Source organism: Callionymus lyra, chromosome 1 (assembly GCF_982586985.1).
Source record: "Callionymus lyra chromosome 1, fCalLyr1.hap1.1, whole genome shotgun sequence".
NCBI classification, from domain to species: domain Eukaryota; kingdom Metazoa; phylum Chordata; class Actinopteri; order Syngnathiformes; family Callionymidae; genus Callionymus; species Callionymus lyra.
This window is the reverse complement of record NC_141818.1, coordinates 24,884,783-24,905,625: the sequence shown is the minus strand read 5'-3', so window position 1 is coordinate 24,905,625 and position 20,843 is coordinate 24,884,783. Positions and strand designations below refer to the sequence as shown.

The following is a 20,843-nucleotide window of genomic DNA, read 5'->3' as shown; positions in this document are numbered from 1 at the left end:
TTTATAAAAAAGGGCGGAGTAGAATCTACCTGCTCCGGAGGTTGAGGTCGTTTGGTGTCCGGGGGCCACTCCTGAAGTCATTCTATGACTCAGTAGTGGCCTCTGCCATCTTCAACGGTGTGGTCTGCTGGGGGAGCAGCATGACAGCAAAGGATAGGGCTAAACTGGACAGCCTTATTAAGAAGGCCGGTTACATCCTAGGGCGCCCCCTGGATCCTGTGGAGGAAGTTGTCTCACCCTCTCCAGCACACACTGAGGGCATTGAGGAGCTCCATCAGTGATAGGATGCTCCATCCCCGGTGTGTGAGGGAGAGGTTCCGCAGGTCTTTCCTCCCTGCTGCCATCAGACTCCACAACAAGAACACACCAAGATAACTATTTAACTGCACCTCTTGTTATTTATGTAAATATGATTGTGTATATATTATATAGCGCAGATTTATCTTTTATTCTATTTAGATTTTCTTTCTCGTTTTTATTTCTGGGTGTTTTTATTTCTCTTGCTGTTGTTAAACCGAATTTCCCCTCGCGGGACTAATAAAGGTTTTCTGATTCTGATTCTGATTCTGAAATTACCCAATCGCCACCTACCCTGCATCTGAAATGGTTTAAGCTCAGCTTATTTATGCCTACTTTTCACATCTTTTCACATATATCTCACACTCAGATTGGCCTGAAAATCAACACGCTAAATCCTCATTCAAAGGCACAGAGACTATTTGACAGATGTTTTTTTCAAATGGAGCAATAGAATAGCAATGTGTTTTCATAACTCCCATGTCTGGCTGCCTAAGCCAGACTGTCCCAGAGTCCTAAAATGAACTCAAATATAGAAATGATATGTGATATGTGGGGAGTGGTAGATATCAACCTGTCTTAAAACTAAATGATAGTATTGATTTTTGGAAGGCAGAATAGGAAGATGGGAAGAGTACTTTGAAAAGCTAATGAATGGGGAAAATGAAAGAGAACAAAGGGTAGAAGAGGTGACAACTGTGAACCATGAAGTCGCAGAGACTAGTGAAGGTAAAGTGATGGAGGCATTGAAGAGGATGAAGAAGGCAGTTGGTCCTGATGATATACCTGTGGAGGTATGGAAGTGTAGGAGGAGAGGAGGCAGTAGAGTTTCTGGTTAGAATATTCGACAAGATCTTAGAGAGGAAGGAAATGCCTGAGGAATGGAGAACAAGTGTAATGGTGCCTATCTTTAACAATAAGGGCGATGTTCAGAATTGCAGTAACTATAGAGGAATAAAGTTGATGAGCCATACAATGGAGCTATGGGAAAGAGTAGTGGAAACTAGAGTGAGAACAGAAGTCAGCATTTGTGAGGAACCGTATGGTTTCATGCCTAGAAAGAGTACTACAAATGCAGTATTTGCTTTAAGGTTTTTTGGTAGAAAAATACAGAGAAGGTCAGAGTGAGCTGCATTGTGCCTTTTGTAGATCTGGAAAAAGCCTATGACAGGGTGCCGAGAGAAGAACTATGGTACTGTATGAGGAAGTCCTGAGTGGCAGAGAAGTATGATGGACTGGTGCTAGACATGTATGGCAACTGTGAGACAGCGGTGAGGTGTGCTGTAGGTGTGACAGAGACGTTCAAGGTGGAGGTGGGACTACATCAGGGCTCGGCTCTGAGTCCCTTCTTGTTTGCAGTGGTGATGGACAGACTGACAGATGAGGCTAGACAGGTATATCCATGGACTATGATGTTTGCAGATGATCTGGGGGGAGACCAGAGACCAGGTGGAGGAAAAGCTGGAGAGGTAGAGATATGCTCTAGAAAGGAGAGAAAGGAAGGTTAGTTGAAGCAAGACAGAATATATGTGTGTAAATGAGAGGAACCCAATTAGAACCATGAGGCTACAGGGAGTGGAGATGAAGAAGCTTGATGATTTTAAGTATATAACAGTACAGAGCAGTGAAGATTGTGGAAAAGAGGTGAAGAAACGTGTTCAAGCTGGATTGAATGGTGTCAGGGCAAATTTGTGATAAAAGAGTATCAGCCAGAGTGAAAGGAAAGTTATACAGGACAGTGGTGAGACCAGCCATGCTGTATGGTCTAGAGACAGTGGCACTGAGGAAAAGGCAGGAAGCAGAGCTGGAGGTAGCAGAGATGAAGATGTTGAGGTTCTTTTTGGGAGTGATGAAGATGGATAGGATCAAGAATAAGTCAATCAGAGGCACAGCACATGTTAGATGTTTATCTACACATGTTAGATGTTTTGGAGAAAAGGTCAGACTGTGATATAGAACAGACAGAATGAGATGGTCATGTACAGGGGAGGGATAGTGAGTATATTGGTAGAAGGATGCTGGGGTTGGAACTGCCAGGCAGGAGGTGTAGAGGAAGACCAAAGATAAGGTTTATGGACATAGTGAAAGAGGACATGAAGTTGGTTGGTGTGAGGACACGGAGAACAGGGTAAGATGGAGGAGGTTGATTCGCTGTGGCGACCCATGAAGGGAGGAAGTAAAAGTAAAAGTGCATCATGGTGTAAAAAAATACAAATTTAGTTAACAATTATTCATGAACCAGCTTTACAAATGTTTTCAGTAAATAAACTGGTCACTTATGCAGAAGTCTAAGCACCACAGATTTAAGGAATAGAAAACACGTCGACGGACCCTGGACACTGATTAGCCATGTGAGATTTTGCTCCGCCACTGCTATCAGAACAGATCTATTTTGGGGCCCGAGGGAGTAGCCATGACAACACAGCTTATTAGAAGAGAGCTTGGTTTCAGCACCAGCTCAGAACAGAGAAAGTGTGTCACATTTTATCTCAAAGATTAAATACTAAGATTATGAGCCGCAGACATTGCGATCGTTAATAATCTGCTAGGTGCTTGACAGGTCAGACAAGTGTTGGCTAAATTTAGCGGTTTCCTGTTTCCAAAATTAAATAGGGATGCATTTAAGGTAACTGAGACTCACACACAATTAACGAAGTGACAAAGAGGCTGTCTGAAAGTCCTTCTGTCACTGTGTCCTATTCATAGTGGACACTTAGACCCCAAAGAAGAAGAATTAAAGGATTGCATCACATTATTAAATCCATGTAGACTAAATCAGTTTTGAATCTTGTTTTTTTTTTTTTTGTTTGTTTTGTCTGTTTTTCTTGTTGTGGTCCTTGTGGATGATGCATTTTGTGTTGTCTGGTATGCTGTTGTTAATTATTTGATGTTTTGCAGCTTTCAGTTTTGAAGACTAGAGATGGAAATGCAGCCATATTTTTAATGGAATTGCACATTGTCCTTTTAAATGAAAGGACACTGTTAAGTGAAACTGAAATTATATTCCATTTTTGTCTGAAAAATACAGCTCGACCAGCTCCTGGTTCTTTGACCGAACGTTTGCCTCATCTATGCAGTCCTACAGTTTGTTGGTCTCCACATATACAGTAGTCCTGCACTCTGTGTGGCAATCCCAACCATCTACGGAGGTAGCTACTGATCTTCCTCTGCAGACTCTCTACTTGTACACTAAAGGGGCCTAAGTATCCAGTGTAAGATGCAATGCTGGTAAATCCAGGCTTTAAACCTACAGGTGTCTTGTCTGAATCGTCAATAATAGATGGGATTGGCTTTTTGTGACTCTGGGCCTGAAACGCAATACATTTTTATTGTCTCCTATGTTAGGCTTTTCCAATCCAGTGGTTGGTAATATTTTTTTAGTTTTTGAATAAGTTTGATAATAAATCATCTGATGCTCCTGAACACATCATCAGTGATGTCACCTGCAGTCATCGGGTGTTTCGGGTCTTTCAATGATCATACACTCTCTTCCAGGCGACCCCACCACGGCTGATCAGGTGGCACTAACTTGTCCCCATAGACTTTCCCTCCGGATCCAGAGCCATGTTGAAGCCTTTTCCGCTGCTTCAGTGATCCTCTTAATTCCTCTGGTCCTGGCTCTACCTGTGATGAACACTGCTGAGGGCTCTATGGAGTGACTGGCCAACAAAAATAAGTAATCAGGCCTCAAGGTGGTGCTGATGGTGTGTTGAGGGAATCTCAGTGTTTTCTTGTTGCACCTTGTTGCCTGAGACAACAGTTTTACTGGTTCCCTCTTCATCCACTATAGCCCTAACCTCCTCCTGAATCAGCCTTCACCTTTCTTTGCTCTTGCACTCCCTGTGCCGATGTGTTGGAACCAGCCCCAAGCTTGCTCTTCCCTGAGCCACTACGCCCACTTGATCTTTTTGCCGCTCCCTGGACTCAGCATCTAGAACGGCAGCCTTGGCTAAATGATGGACAGTTAAATATTTATTCTTGTGTACGCTTGAGTTGAGTTCTAACAAACAATATTGAGAGGGAAAAAAACTATCCAAGCTACTGAGGAAGGCTTTTTAGAAGTGAACATGGATGTTAAGTTCCACTGACTTGAACGTACCTGATCTCACAGCAAATGATTACTAGTATGTGCATCTTCCTCAACTCATGAGGGAGAATTGTTTCCTCTTTAGCTGCTGAACTCTCGCTGCCTCAACGCTAATCTGCACTGAGCTGGTAGGGACTGTGGGATTTTGGTTTCTGCTCTGCCCGCTGGAAGTAAACCATACACCAGATAAATGAGGTTCACCATAGCTGTGCTTCATACATCCAGTCAAAACAATAAAAATAAGTGTGTTGTGATTATGAGCCAATATACAAGTTTGCTCACATAAACTAGCTGGTTTAATAAGTGCCACTGAGCATTTAAAACACTCCCAACATATCAAACAGGATATAATAAATTAAAGCAATCAGCTCAACTTCAAACAACTACCCTTTTGAAATTGCTTGTTTTCTTCTGATCAACCCTTCCTCTACATGAAGCAGCAACTAATCCCTCTATTTTTTTTCCACTCACTCAACACATAATCCATCCAGAAAATTCTCATATGTGATTGAACACTCATATTAGCTAATTTTTGGGCTGCTTTGTTTTATTGAATATAAAACAATATCCCCTGTGGCTGGAAATAAGATATTTCTGGTGGGAATGTAATCACATTGAATCAAGGGAACAGTGAGCAAGTGATGTATTTACACATCAATATGAAGAAACGCAGCTAATGACATTCTTATGTACCAAGCTATGTTCTTACTGCCTAGCATTGGAAATGTGATAAAATACAGCATATAATCTCAACATTCAAATAAATCTTTCCTATGATGATGACACAATGCTGTTTTTTTATTTTAACATACCTGTTAAGATGCCAAAGATTCAATTTGAGATATTAAATTAGGGCCAAACGATTATTGTAAATAATATAATTGGGATTATTTTCCTAAATATTGCAATTGTGATTAAATAGCAAATAATTTTTTCAATGTTCCCTTTAATGCACTTTTCCCTAATGCCATTTAACTTTACAGTAAAATGTATTTATTCGAGATTGTTAACATAAAGTTGTAAAGGGATTTTAAGATAAAGGAAAATGCATACATTTGAATAAACAGAAGGTAGAGAAGGTTAATTTAGTTACTATAATTACAGTTGTAAACATTTATATTAATAAGCAAAAAATAAATCACAGAAATCTCAGTGCAGAGTAAAGAAAAGTGCACAAACTGTTCTTCCAGTACATTCTTGCACCGTTGCTCTTGTTACTCTACACTACTGTCATATATAAGTGCATCTCCTGTGATAAAAAATAATATATTCATTTATTAATATATTGTAATGTTGTGAATTGTGTGATTGTACAAGGTTATTAACTTTGGATAAGCACACACACACAAACAAGCCATCAGTGCGTGCGCACACTCAGACATGCCAGCAGCAGGTCTCAATTCAAATTGACGAACTGGTGTCATGTAAACATGTTGAAAACACTGGAGGTTCATTCATTCATACTAGTTGTTCATGTGTATCAACTCACCACTCCGTGTGTTGCAGTCATACAGATGTTTGAAGAGTTTGGTTGTGACGCTGATACTACATGTTATTAAGACACTGTTAGCATTTTATCCACACAGTTGCCATATACAGTACTGCTGCTCTTTAACTTCTGTCGACTTCATTGATCAACGGGTTAATGTGGAGTGATTACGATTTTCTATCTTGTTCCGCTCGGCGCCACTTGTAAGTCACGTGACTACAGGAAGGCCCGAAAATGAAATCAACTTAAAATGAAGTAAAATCGCAACCCTTGAGATATAATAATATTCTCTTTTTTTTTGAAAGCCCTATATTAAATTGACTTTGAAATGTACTACCGCAAAAAGAGATATTTTCTTTGTTTTGTTATTTTTCAAGAGTGATGCAATTTATGATAGTTGTTTTTAGTTTTTATAGTCCTGTTGAATTACCTATGGCAGGGATATTTGCTATGCCAGTGCATTACGAAATATTATTTTACCGTTTTTACCTGAGTGATGCATCTTAAGAAACAATTCACTAAAACCAGATTGTGAAGATGCAAGATTTGTATGCACCTCACAGCAACAATGATGCTGCTTTACTTCTAACTTAGAGGAATTTATTTCCTTTCTCTAAAAAGTTTTTTCCCAGTACTTGCACATGTTATGACCAGGCAGATGTTGATTAACTACTTTAATACATCTGTAGGTATAGATGGTTGTTTGTCTCTGTTATAGGCAGGAGACCTTTTCACAGTGGTCCTCGCCTCTCACCTTGAGCAGCTGGAATAGGCTTCAGGAAAGTAGGCTGAATGTTGAAATATACAGCCTGCTCCCGCTTCATACGGAATTCCACCTTAGTCCATCCTGCAGAACATTGTGGGTACCAACATGAAGACAAATCATGTTTGCAAGCACTACATTTTCCAGAGAAAAATGGAAATTGAAGTTTTGTTAAAAAATGCTGAATGATTTTTATAGAAGAAATTTCCTATTTATGACCAAAATACATGGTTGAAACATAGACGTGTACAAATTGGCATGTTATACTAGTTGAGCAAAGTTTGAAATCAAAGCAAACAATTTTAAACTGGTTTCTTTCAATTAAACATTCCTTTTTTGATACATTAGTTATTACTCATTGAAACTGAGTCTGAGAAATTCGTTTCGTGACTTTTTTTATCGTTTGACGCAATACTATTTTCACAGTTTAAATAGTAGGAGCTTTCTGTAGCTTTCTTAGGTAGCAGGAATGGCATTTTAGGACCAGTAAACCCATCACTGTGCGTCACATATAGAGGTATTCTCACTCTATGTGTCTGTGTGTTTGTATGTGACTGTGTTATCTGTCCAACCTTGTTTAGAACACAACAATCTTTCTTCAATGTATTAAAGATTGTATTAAAAAAATTAAAATGGTTATATACCATGATTGTAAGTTTCATGATACAAATACACACTGTTAGGACTAAGGAACATCTAGGAAATGCTGGATTATGCCATTTCTTTCATTGTAAGGTGTAATATCAAGTTCTAAAAACTATTTCAGCAACACAGTATCAAACAAATCGTCTTTACTTGTGCAATGTTATCATTTTTTCAACATAATAATAATTTCAATAATCTGTTGATTGCAGGACTGAAAAGAAGCTACACATGCGATGTATGCAGCGTCACATTAAACTCAGTGGCACAGTACCATGCACACCTGCAGGGCTCAAAGCACCAAAACAAGTAAGTGAATAAAACCAACATATTACTACAGTGTTAAAACTTTCTCAGTTTTCAATGCTCTCATTTGTGCAGACCAAAATCCTGCTCTCATGTATCCCACCGCTCTAATACTTTTCTTTAACAGGTATTTGACTTTTACATTCCTGTGTTTCACAGTGCATGCATAAGTGATGAGCACATTGTAGGGAGCTGCAATGCTAAAACTTCACATGAGCCTCTATCTGTTTCTTCTGTGAGTACCCATTGCTGCACATCGAACACAACAGCAGATCAGTGTTTGTTGAAGAATTTTCTAAATAAGTATTTAGTTCTCACAGCTACAAAAAAAGGAAATTACTTCTAAACACCTGATTTAACAGTTTTGCATACTTACATCACATGTTCAGCAAACAAGGAAGCAAAAAAAGCTTTTCTTTTCAATGCAGATTTTTCTTTCTAGAACCTATCACTCCACTAAAAGCACAAATATGACTTACTTACTTACTTTTTAGAAAAGTGTGCAGGGTTTTTGGCAGTAGGTGTGAATTAATAGTCTTACACAATTCAATTCCAAGAATTAATCTGCTGCTCAGCAATTCCAGCCCACACATGTCCAGAGAAGATGCTGCCATCATGAGACGCATACCGTTTAACAGCCCCAATGCTTTAGTCATGGATGTCTGCACTGTTCTCCTTCGTGCAAATCACGCGACACACACTCTTGCACACACACCACTGAGCATATGTCTCTCGGGGTCTACAGACAACATGCAACCACCACATCTCCGCCACCAGAGCCAGCCATCCGGGGTTGCTGCCTGCAACGGTGCCTCCGGTCTGTTTTTGTCATTCGCTTAATGTCGTTTACACGCACTGGCTGCAGTCATGTCACAAAACATCAGAAATTCAAAGTATAACGTGTCATTTGTCCGATGAAATTACTGCAAAATACACCAACACTAGACCTGTATGTATAGCAGGGTGTAAACTCATTACACATTTTAACATTAGAAAAAACCCACTGAAAACACTTTTATTTTTCTAGAGATGAAATCTTGTTTACGATAATCACACCCTCTCTCCTGTGATTGGTTAAACATCGAGGTTCGTCAGGCAGCATCATCAATCTCCCTCCAAGGGACTTAATGTATAAACAAAGCTAGGCGTGACTAAAGCTGCCTGGAGGAGGAGTGAAGACCATTATTACGTCATAATTGACCATTATTACGTCATTAACTTGATACAAGTAATAAAATCACCGTCATAATGAGTGACGTTGGTAGAGGAGTGTGAGCAGATGATGTGGTAAATGTTGTGTACGGTATATGCCAGGATGGAACAGCTGCCTGTCTATAGAGACTATAGCTTCACAGTGACCTACCATGGACGTTTTCAGAGCCAATAGATTTTCAGCGCTAAATCTTCAGTATTAACTTCTCCACTACAACAGCCATCACCTTCAGGGTATAGTATTGTATTACACAGAAGAATTAAAAAAAAAAAAAGAAGCTTAAATTGCCCTTTTAAAAAAGAGAAATGTCACCATTAAGTGTTGATTTAAACCCAACCTCAGAATCCCTTCTTGCACAAGGCAGTTACTATGAAAACCTCGTAATTAATTCAATTCAATTCAATTCAATTCAATTTTATTTAAAGTGTCTTATCATAACAAAGTTATCTCAAGACACTATACAGTTGAAGTAAGACTATAGTTGATTAAGGAAAAATAGATCCCAGCAATTCAATTACAAATGATCTTAATTTTGAGTCCGTATTTGAATTTCACTATTGGCGTCCATTGTATTGACCCGATTCAGGTCAGAAAAAGTTCTAATCAGAAAAAGAATGGGTTCCTAATTGAAATGTCACAAAACAGGAAAGGGATCTTACCGACCTTACTCATTGGTTTTCACTGAGAGTGAAGGAAATAATGGAGGAAATTCAATTAGGACCTGGACTAGAACAAATGGCTTCAAGCAATGTTCATTTGCTTTGACCGACTAACTGCAAACTTAGAAATCAAATGGATTCTGTAGAAAATGGAAGGTGTTTTTATCCCTCCCTCAGTGGATATGTATTTCTGGAAGGCAAAGAAGTCATTCACCTTGATAAATATTTAAATTCAAAGGGGTTCTATCCTGTTCTGGTTCTTTTAAAATTATATTGGACTCCCTTGTAGCTCTCTTATAAGTAGAAAATAGCCTTCATGGTCTCCTATTTTAAGCGTTTCAGTCCTAAGTGGGTTTAGTTAAGTTTTATCCTGATCCCGCCTGCTTTGTTATGATTGGTCAGAGCTTTGCTTTATTTGTATAATGTTACCAACTAGGGATATTGAGAAGTAACCTTTAAATGAACATGGAAAAAGTTAAATGATTAAACGTTATGTTTGAATACAAATATACACAAACATATGTATGAACAGCACCAGCAGCATCTCCGGAGGTGGAGATGGAGTCCTTGGTCTCCGGGAGGGATGGACAATAAAAGTGTGCGTTTAACCTGCAGAGGTGATGAATATAATGCAGGAAAGAAGGATACAGATAGTGACATATATTTAAGAATCTAAGCCTATAGCATCTGAACTAAAAGGGCTGGTTCAGGCCGAAACTGACACTGAATCACAAACTAAAATATTGTGAAATTTAAACATTACTTGATAACTATCCCTTATTAGAATCCCTATTCAGTAGTTGCTTTATACTATGGATGTGTAGGTCCATCTTCTTTACATCCAGACTATCCAATTTTGTCGGACAACTAAACCAGACTGTTAATGAGTGTCTCACCCATCCCAATTCTTTAATGTCAGCAGTTTTTTAAACACCAAAATATGTTTTAATTGTGATCTTTTAGAACTCTGACAGAGGGACCTAACAACAAAGAAAGTAACCTCTTTACTTATAGTAGCAGTATGGTCGCCTCAGCTGGACCTACAAAAGAAGCTTTTGCGTACATGTACAGCCCCATCACTCTCCAGACTGAGAAATGTGAACAGTAAAAATAGCTCAGCTCACCTTATTTATATGGAGGATACAGTATTTCTGAAGAGGAGCGAGGAGACAGGGACTAATACAGTCCATTGTCAACTTAAAAGCTAAATCAATTCTAGAGTGAAGTCCTTAAATTATTAAAAAAGTAATTTCAACAAATGAAAAACATAAATTGTAATCATTCTCCTCCTCCATCTGCCCCAAGATCCATTCCCTGACCTGATCTCCTCAGACTAGTGGTTCCCTATATAATTAGTTTATAGTAAAGTGCTTATGGGACTGATTGATGGAGAATTGCCAATGCAGTGTGTTGTTAAAGCTTGGTACTGCTGGCCATGTTCACTGTTAAAAATGCAGAATACCTCTCTGGAGGAGCTTGTATTCGTTCATGAAGCAGTGACTTATAACTGACTCTTTTTCTAAATCTTCATTAGAATAGCTGTTCAAAGCAGTAGATTATAGAGCAGAAACTAAGAATTAGTTAGGTCTGAAAGAGTGGACACTGCTTTATAAGGTTCATCAACTCATATTTACTCTAAATCATGTTTAAAGAGTCCTGGATTTTAACTATCAAAGAAAAAAATAACAAAAACATTTTTTTAGGAAACAATATATAATCTTGAAAGAACTCAACCACCAAAAAACGCGGATTGTAAGAATGATGATTTTTTTCCAAAGTAGCTCGATAGGTCATCTGAGGGCATCAGTGTAATCATTGTCCAATCACCTGGTCCCTGGATGTTCATCCATCACCGACCACTATCTGAAACCACTGTCCTAGTGCATGAGCGCAGTGTCAAGCGGATAAGGTGCATGTTTATGTCCATTTAGATAAAATATTATTAAACACTGTGTGCCTTCTACAACGAAAGTACATAGTTCTGATAAAATACTGTTTTCCTTCATTGAAGTAAAATCTCTTTCCACTAATACTTTTTTTTTCATGCAATTAAAAAAGACATATTTTTGTGAGTCTGTTTGAATAGCGCAGTGGGCTTTAACAGAGCAATAGACACCAGCACAGTCACCCAATTTCCTCCTTCTTCTGAAATGAGAATATATTTCATTTTAATTCTTTCCAAGAAAATGAAGGCCACTCATTTCAATAGCATATTCATCAAATATAAAATGCCATTTAAGTTATAGTTAATCCTTCCTTATTACCCTCTATTCATATCTACCGGATCCTTCTCCAATAATTTCATACCTTGAAGCTAAATCTATCTTTTAAAATTTTAGTGTCTTGATCATTGACTTCGACTGTACTCATCGGTATGTGTCTTTTGTACAAAACTCTCTTTTCATTTAAATGTTTACATTCGAAATTGCGCCCAATCCCACTAAAAAACGCTTCGTTTTTCTGGAGACTAAATCTTAAACCATAACCAAACCCACTCTGCTGTGATTGTTCAATTATAGGCGTTTGTCAGCATGGAGACATGTTAATTGAATAAATGTTAAGGGAGCTTGGATACTCCTCCTAGTTTCAAAAATAAATCCAGCACTTTAAGGATAAGCAATTTCTGTATGCTCAGCAGGTCTCTTTTTGGAAACACGTGGGTTGTCCCCTTAAAAGATTACCAAATATATCTCAATGTTCCTGTGGAATGTAAGTGACAAAGAAAAAGTGAAGAAGAGTTGAAAAATGTAACTTGGCTTTTAAAAAGCAGATCAGTTGGTGTCCTGTCAGAGGGTCATTGTCTTCTGATCATTTCACAATTATAAAATAAATAAGAATCCTGGTGAGTGCAGGTGTTATTTAATGATGATAATTTACTATTTTGTTTCTGTGGGTGTCCTGTGGTTCATATTATTCATATAAGAAAATATTATACACACCACTGACCTTACAATAACAGCAGATACAACGTCTGTGTCGCTGAGAGTAACAGGAAGCAGCAGTGCATTTCCTCGACAGCTGTATCCCTCTGGGAGTCATTGACAGGTCCATCCACTGTTCCCTTAGTGTTCACTGAGGCACGCAAGTCATTGCAAGAGGGCTAGCCTGGGGACTGAGGGACCCCTGGAGACTTCCTTTGGCTTGTCACAAACCACCACCGTCATCGCTCATGCCTTTCACACAACCTTTGTTGAACAAGCAAAGCTTTGCACATACAAACAAGCGCAATCACAAACCGTGAAAAGACTCATGCTTATGTGCCCTGACACTTTTCCTTATTGTGATTCAGAAAACATATTCCTTTTAATAGGTTTTTGGATGCTCCTGACAGCGTTTGTATTGCTGCTCTGTTGCATGTCTCCTGCTTTAGATGTGCTTCAAATGGGTCATCAGGATGGTTATTCCTGGAGAGCATCTATAAAAGAACTTCCTTTAACCAAAAAAAGCAGCGTCCAAAGGAAGGAAATGCCAGATTTTTGAGATGCTTGAAATGTAAAGTCCATGAGATTTGTTTTATGTAAGTAAGTAAGTAATGGTTGTTTCTAGAGTGCCTTTCTTGACTAGGGTCCCAAAGCGCTTTAACAATCACAAACAATACACAGGTAAAATATTTACTTAAAAGATCAAGATCCTTCTTGTTGAGACACGAAAATAAACTGTTAAAATAGTCTAAACAAGATGACACAATTGTATGGCTTACAAGCTCCAGATTGTGTTGTGACATCATTTTCCTAAGTTGAGAGATTTGTCTTAGTTGACGAAAACAGTTTCTGGTCAGTTTTCTACAGTGTTGCACAAGAGACATGTCTTTATCAAATACAACACCCAGGTTTCTCAGGCTCAGTTTGACAGACTGGCCTAAGTCACCCAAGTACCGACTTAACCCTGGAGCTTTATCATCAGGCACAATAACCAGAGTTTCAGTTTTGTCTACATTTAGCTGCAAAGTGTTTTCACACAGCCATTGTTTGATTTCTAGCAAACAATTGATCAAGCTGTTCAGCCTCTGGGGCTCAGTTGGAACAAATGAGCAGTAGAGCTGGAATGCCATCAGCAAAAACATCAAGAAATCTCTGAATGATTTTACCCAGGGAAATCAAGGAAAGCAAAAATAATAGGACCCAAAACACAAACTTGAGGAACTCCACACAACAGATCCGCTGATTCAGACCTTTCACATTCAGACCTTATCTGATCGGCAGACTTTCTGAAACTGCGCCCAGAAAGGTATGACAAGAACCATTGTAATACAGAGCCAGACAGTCCCACTTCATCCCTCAGTCTTCTCAGCAGGATCTGGTGATCAACTGTGTCAAAGGCTGAGGACAGATCCAAGAGAACCAGAACAGTGTACTTTCTCGAGTCAGCTGACATCATGATGTCACTGGACACTTTCGGTAAGGCTGTCTCTGAGTGATGTTTGCGGAAGCCAGACTGAAACTTCTCATGGATGTCGCTGATCCAGGAACAATGACAGCTGCTCAGACACCACCTTCTCCAGGATCTTGGACAAGAATGGGAGCTTAGAAGAGGCCTGAAATTACTGAGGTCAGTCGGGTCTAAGCCTGGCTTTTTGAGTAAAGGCTCCACAATGGCATGTTTAAATGCATTTGGAAAAACTCCTGTGGAAAGGGAGAGGTTTACCATTTTCGGTAACCAAGGGGCCAATTATCAAACATCCTAATAAAGAACCTACAGGGAAGGACATCTGACAGCAAGAGGAGGGTTTCATCTTGCTCACCAGTGTCTAAATATCAGCCAGCGTTACAACGTTCAAGGAGGACCACAACTTGGAGAAAGGCCCACTGACAGCAAGGGTTCCACACAGAAGGGGAGCGATTTTTTCTTTGATCAATTTAATTTTGTCACTGAAAAATCTTAACAAAGCATTGCTGTCAGCTTCACAGAAGTCAGGGGTGATTGGAGGAGCAGTGGACACGAGAGAATTGATCATGTCAAACAACACTTTGGGTTTTTTCTTATGTTTAAACATATGTTTACGAATGTAATCAGATCTGGCAGTTTCCATCATCTCATTGAATGAGGACATCAGATCACTGAGGTAAAGTCTGTGCACCTCAAGTTTAGTGGACTTCAGAAAGTCTCTTCAGACTCAGGAGATCTTTATTTGTCCAAGGGCACCGTTTTTTCTGAATTGTCATTGTTCGATTTAACAGGTGCCACTTGATCCAGTATTTCAACACAATCATTAGTGAAACAGTGAATCAAATTGTCCAGGTTAAGGCAATCATTGAAGAAAAGAGAGTCAAACAGCAGAAAAACTGTCTGCAGTATCGGCTGATATTACACGCCTCTGACACCTAACTTTAAAGCGCTTAGACTCAGGGATGAAGTCCAGGTTAAACAAATTCAAGTTAAAGTTATAGGTTATTTAGCAGAGCGAGATATGATGTCATCAACGTGAAGATTGAAGTCTCCAAGAATAAGAACAGATTCCAATTGAATAATGGAAGATAAAAAGTCACTAAAGTTGTTCAAGAACACTGCCACAGGACCAGGCGGACAGTAGACTGAAACACAATACAAAGTTCTTGTAGAACTAACCAAGATCATCTGGGACTCAAAAGAAGTGAATTCCTGTGTCTGAATCACATTGCATTAACAACTATCTCTATACAAAACAGCCAAACAACCCCCAAGACGACAGGGGCGAAGCTTCCCTTCAAGTTCATTAAGATGGATAAACTCTTCCTCTCTGTGCCATGTCTCTGAAATAAAAAAAAAATAAATCCTATTCTCTTGTGAAGAGATCATTCAGAGAAAATAATTTATTTGCAATGGAGCGAGCATTCAACAGGCCGATATGCAGCGCTGATGATGTCACTAAAGCAGTGACAGTAGAGCATAGCGGGACCTTTCGAAGGCTACTCCAGTGGGTTACAGCTGGACCTTGAGGGCAGCTCCAGAGCAAACACAGAAGTAAAAAGAGGAAATGAAAATATCTAACCACCACTCCTGTGCTTTGTAGGCTCTAGGATCTCTGTTGAGGTCCACAGATCACAGGGAGGAATATAGCACAGACATTGAGCATGTCTGCTGACGTCAGAGTCCAGGCGAGCTTGTGTCTTCTCTTGACTTGTACACAAGAACAGGAACCTCTTCTCGATTTTTTGCGGAACTACCTGGTATTCAACAGAGCAGCCAACATTCTGGAGAGTCAGTGTCGATGACAAACGGAGGAGGAAACGACAGATAACTGTCCTGTTTGTAAACGTCCTCAAGCAACTTTCTGATGCTAAACAGAGAGTCACGATCATAAATCCATAAGGCTTGAGACACATCCTTTGACATATGAGCATAATATTAGCATCAATAGATTTGAAAACAACTTTTTTAACACTCAATAGCAGGAGCCGACTTCAGGTGCTGCCAATCACAGGCGCCGCCAGAAGCGAAAGTGAAGTTAAGGATTGTCCAAAATGTTATGAACCAATTACTAAAACCTCCGTTTTGTCTGAGTTCAGTAAACATTTTGGGTCATACAGGATTTGTATAATACAGAATCGTTCTATAATACAGAATCGTTGCTGTCAAAATGTGTCAGATGATTAGTTCCATTTTTCCTTGATTAAAACCATAGACAGCATAACAGTTGTTTTTGATGTTGTTGTTATTTTCTTTTTGTGTGTGTTTGTTTGTTTGTTTTCTGATCACATTGTCACAATCTTATTCAAAAAGAACCGAAGTATGACCGAGAGTCTCAGACAGAACTCAGGAAATAAAACAGAAACTAGGAATCAAAAACAGAACAGAGAAGATGTAGGTTAAATAAGATAAATACTTATTTGGGCAAAATACAATAAAGCTTCTGTAAGAGGGTCCATTTTTACACATAAAAATATCTGGCTGCTGTAATAACAGAGTGCTGTTAAACAAAAATAAAGACATAACAACTAGATAAAAAGATTGTTTACTTCAAAAATGTATGATAGCTCATTACAGAGCTCCAAATTAACCCCCAGAGTACATAGAGGAAACCTGTGGTGTGCTACTCCTAGTCTTTAGTAGCCTGCATATGTCCCTGGTACTGCCTCCCACTCCTACTGCTGTCCCGGGGAGTTCAACAAAAGCCCTGATCCAACTAGAGTGTGGAGTTTTAGCCCCCAAACAAAATATTTTGTGGTCTGTTTATCTACCTGCTCCAAAAGACTGTGGCTTTATTTTTACTTGTCAAAAAAGTAGTGCTTCTGTTCAGTTTATTTAATTAAATCTAACTAACACATCATTATGGCCCGTTTTAATTTCAGCTGCATTTAAACTAAGACAACAAACCATTCCAAGTTCATACCATTTTAACGTATAAACCAGGTCAGGGAAACTATTTATTATTAGTATTGTTATTTGGGTTGAAGAAATCTGGTTGGCTCTGTGATTGAATTCCAAATCTGGTAATTTGTCTTTTTAGAATGGCACTTTTGAGGGATTTATCTAAACTGCTTGGCATCCCTCAAACATTAATTAACACTATGCAGAAATACTTAAAACCCTTAAAATCAGCCAGGACAGGTGACATCCTCTGGACTGGAACAGGAAATTAACTCCAAAGAGCTTGGAAAATATAACTGTGGAATGTAGGCTCTGGGATTAATTATAGATGAAAAATGGTCAGGCAAAGTAATACGCTGACACAATATGTCATATACTACAGAAATAGGCAAGAAGACACATCCACGCTGTCAGGTGGTGTAGATTTTCCAGGCTGTCGGATGCCGTGCTGCTGTGTAACCTATACTGTTCGTAATGTGAATTACTTATGTAGCTCTTCTCTGCCTCAAGAGTAAAGCAGTAATGGATAATATATATATGGTGGCTTTGAAGAGTTCCTTGGATGACTATCAGATGTTAACGCTAGATTCTGATGCCTCAATTGAAGTAATATTATTTTTCCTGTTATTTGAATGTTTTATTTCTGTTAAATTTCTGTTAAGAAGGAGTTTGGCAGAAGAGAAACATTCATATAAAAACAATTGGTTCATTTAATTCTCTAACACTTGATCCCAGGGGACACCCTTAACACGAAGCACATAGAGTAACAACCTTTTACACTCACAATACCTCTCTTACCTTTGTATGTTGCATGTTTTTTTAAAAATTAGTTTTATTATGTGATGAAGTAATAAATCAATTAGGAGTAAGCGCAACCTTCCTCTTTACTCATAGTATATCACAGGTTTCAAGTTCAACACATGAACATGACGGCAGACAACTGTTCATGGTTCATTAATATAGGAAGACATTTAGGATTCGAAAGGGGACTATTTTAATGACTTAAAATTAAACATTTACAGAAATTTAAACATTTTACTGTTGGTTATGAAAGATTTGGACTAGATATCGCGTAGTGTACAAAGTCACTTAATCCTGGTGTTATCTCTGGGTCAAGGTGACCCGAAGGCCCAAAAACAAATCTGTTTGTAGCACCCTTGTGTTGTCTCTGGGTCAAAATGTACAGCCTCAACTGAACACAAGGCAACAGGCAACACAAGGGATACCACAAACACATTTGTTTTCAGGCCTTCGGGTCACCTTGACCCAGAGATAGCACAAGGTGAGAGGTTACATTTCTTATCTTTATTAAAATGTTTTGAAATACATTGAGGAACATACATTTTACCCCCTTTTCCTTGCGGAAAGAGGCTGCAGTGCATCAAGGACCACCAGACTGAGGAACAGCTTTCCCTCAAGTCAGTTTTCAAAAGTGGTTTGCTCTGTAGACACGTTATTTTGTTACCTGTTAGCTGGTAACACAATTGTCAACCATTGAACGAGCATACGAGCAGTCAAAGAAGGATGTGCAAAGAGCAAAAGCATAAAGGTAACAATGATGCATTCAGTACCAGCAACCAGTGATAAAAGGCAAAGCACGGTTGTAAACCGTATCCAATTTCTTCGTCAAAAAAAAAAAAAACTGCTTAGGAATGCTCATTTATCTCCTTGGTTTCCAAGGTTTCCATGCCTTCCTATAAGGCCTGAAAGAAATTAAAATCAACCAACTGCAGAAGATGTGAATGATGGGTGGTAATCGAATCAGTGTGTGCTGGTAATGACTGTTAAAGTGTTTTTATGCCTAATGTTTTTGATGTTACATTGTCACTCTTACTAATGATTTTCTCTCTTTCTCTCTGTTTCTCTCCATATGTTTTTTAAAAAGTCTGAAGAATCAAATTTGTGTCCAGTGATCCTGGAAAAAGGGAAATTTACAACTTTTGGATTGATGTCAGACAAGCTGCATTCAGCTTGCCCCGCTTTTTCTGCCTCTGCCCTGTGCCCACTTCCCAATGTCCTCCTGCCATTCGTCACTCTCTCGTCTTTCACTGTCAATCTCCAACGCTGAAATGGAGGGATGCAACGATATTAAATCACTAAGTAGCATCGAGTCCCTCACCAGCAAGAGAGTCAAATACAACATTCTCACTGCAGCTCGGCACCAGTTTCCAAGTGGACAACGAAAGCCCTTCCAAAAATGCATGGACTCGATAAAAATAACTACACAATGCAGGTCAAAACTGAAGAAAAGGTGGTACTTTCAACTTCAGTCTCTTTATGGATGATGTTTACTTAAATAAAAAGTTCAGCCATGTCATATAACTGCAAAGTATGATGTCATTTTACACCCTCCAGTTGCACACAAAGTTGATGACAATAACGGGATTCAGTGGACTTTACCTCTGTCATTAAGGCAACAGTTAACTTGAATGAATCTAGGACTCTTTGTTAAGAATTCCACATGTTGAGTCCTCTCGAAGTGAAAAATGCAGCTCTGCCATCTGTGTGGTCTTCATCTCAGGGAGGTGTTTGTGGTTTCTGCATTTTCACACCGAAAGTGACATCCTTGGAACTGTAGTCAACAAATGGCAACAGTTTTGTGTCAAATATTAATATTGTTAAGTGTTTCAAAGGAGTGAATCAGCTTTATGCATAAATATGCTGCTGATCAAAATCTTGAAATAATGGAATTTTTCCAGGCTGATCATACCCAGAGTTCCAAAAGAGCTTTCAATTACAAAAAGAAGACAAAGAAGTAAGAGTCAGAAAAAACACAAAGAACAAAGTTTGACAATAACTTAGGTTAATTACAATTTGATAGCAAAGGGAAATGATCTTTCTGGTTTTGAATGTGGCAAGGTTCTTAGGTCATAACTATGAATAAGTAAAATAAGTTTGGAAACTTTGCTACTCTTAGATTTGTTTATTTTGTGTACTATGGAGCATATCAGCCTATTGTAGTTAAAATGCAGAGTTTGTGCATTATTGCATCTTGCTTCTGTTTCTTCCTTTTGCACTTTCAAGCTCTTCTAACTGCTCTGGATTTTTTTCACCACCTCACGATTAATATTTTGATCAGCGGTCTATGTATATATTTATCTCAAAGCTTATGTAGCATTTGCAATTTCATGTTAAACGAATACATGCTTTCTTTATCCATCGTGTTGTCAACTGCAGAAATGTAGCTGATGATGAAAATAAATGCTGAAATCTTTTGATCCTGAGTGGTCAGATCGTTGGTTGATGTCATAGCTGCAGGCTACTGCCATTCACACCAACAACTTCTCTAAATGTCCTTTTGTAAGAGATCAAATCAATAAATGTATGTTTGAGATACTTTAGTGGAGTTGAAGAGGAGTCTAAGGACCTGGGGGCTCTACTGTTGAATTAAGACTTTGTCTCTATTTGGGAGGTTTTTCATTCATCAAATCTTCAACTCATCTTGTGCTATGGTTCTGTACTTAGCTGTGTCTAAGAATAAAATTAAAGAAACTTGCAACAATTTTCAAGATGTTTTTTGTTGATTTCTCGGCTATCTCTGTATGTCCTTACCCGATCGAAAGACCTTTGACATATTTCCTCCAAACTAAAATTATTAATACTTCAATTCTGTCCTAAGGTACAATGTGCTCTTTTTTTTTAATTATGTTTAGAACTTTTGTAATTAAGTACTGCATTTGTAAAGTGACAACAAAGTGCAGATGGATTAATTTAAATTAACATTTGGAGAAAAATTCAGTTGGTTGTCAATTTGAAAGGGTTCATTTATTTAAAACATTATAATTAATGTCATCCACAATATTCATTCAACAGTTCAATTAATATTGTGGGTGGTTTACATAACATGGATCTTTTATTCTTTACATTACTATAATGTGCAGTAAACTGACTCCTGTGTAGCATTTATAAAGACCATTGACAGTTCACACTTAAATATGGATGATCCTAATTGAATGATTAAAACATGATGACCATCAGACTGCAAGCCTAGTTGATTCTACCTTTATTTTAGGTGAACACCAACATAAAATGATTTAATTGTTTTCTGGATTAGTGAAGGAAGAAAATTGATTATTTTAAAAACACTGTCAACAGTGCAA

At 38.5% G+C, this 20,843-nt stretch overlaps 1 protein-coding gene across 2 annotated transcripts in view; it reads left to right on the top strand.

Moving 5' to 3' along the window:
* Positions 1-20,220, top strand: part of LOC148088634 (zinc finger matrin-type protein 4-like) — an 89,230-nt gene extending 69,010 nt beyond the window's left edge. Inside the window, exons 6-7 of one of the 2 annotated variants that reach the window (XM_087798339.1) lie at positions 7,491-7,587; positions 18,629-20,220. In XM_087798339.1, coding sequence (XP_087654465.1) covers positions 7,491-7,587; positions 18,629-18,656 — 125 coding nt within the window. In that variant the 3' untranslated portion in view covers positions 18,657-20,220. The remainder of the gene's footprint in view (positions 1-7,490; positions 7,588-18,628) is intronic. The other variant, XM_087798340.1, reaches the window with a different exon arrangement.
* Positions 20,221-20,843: the final 623 nt, after the last annotated feature.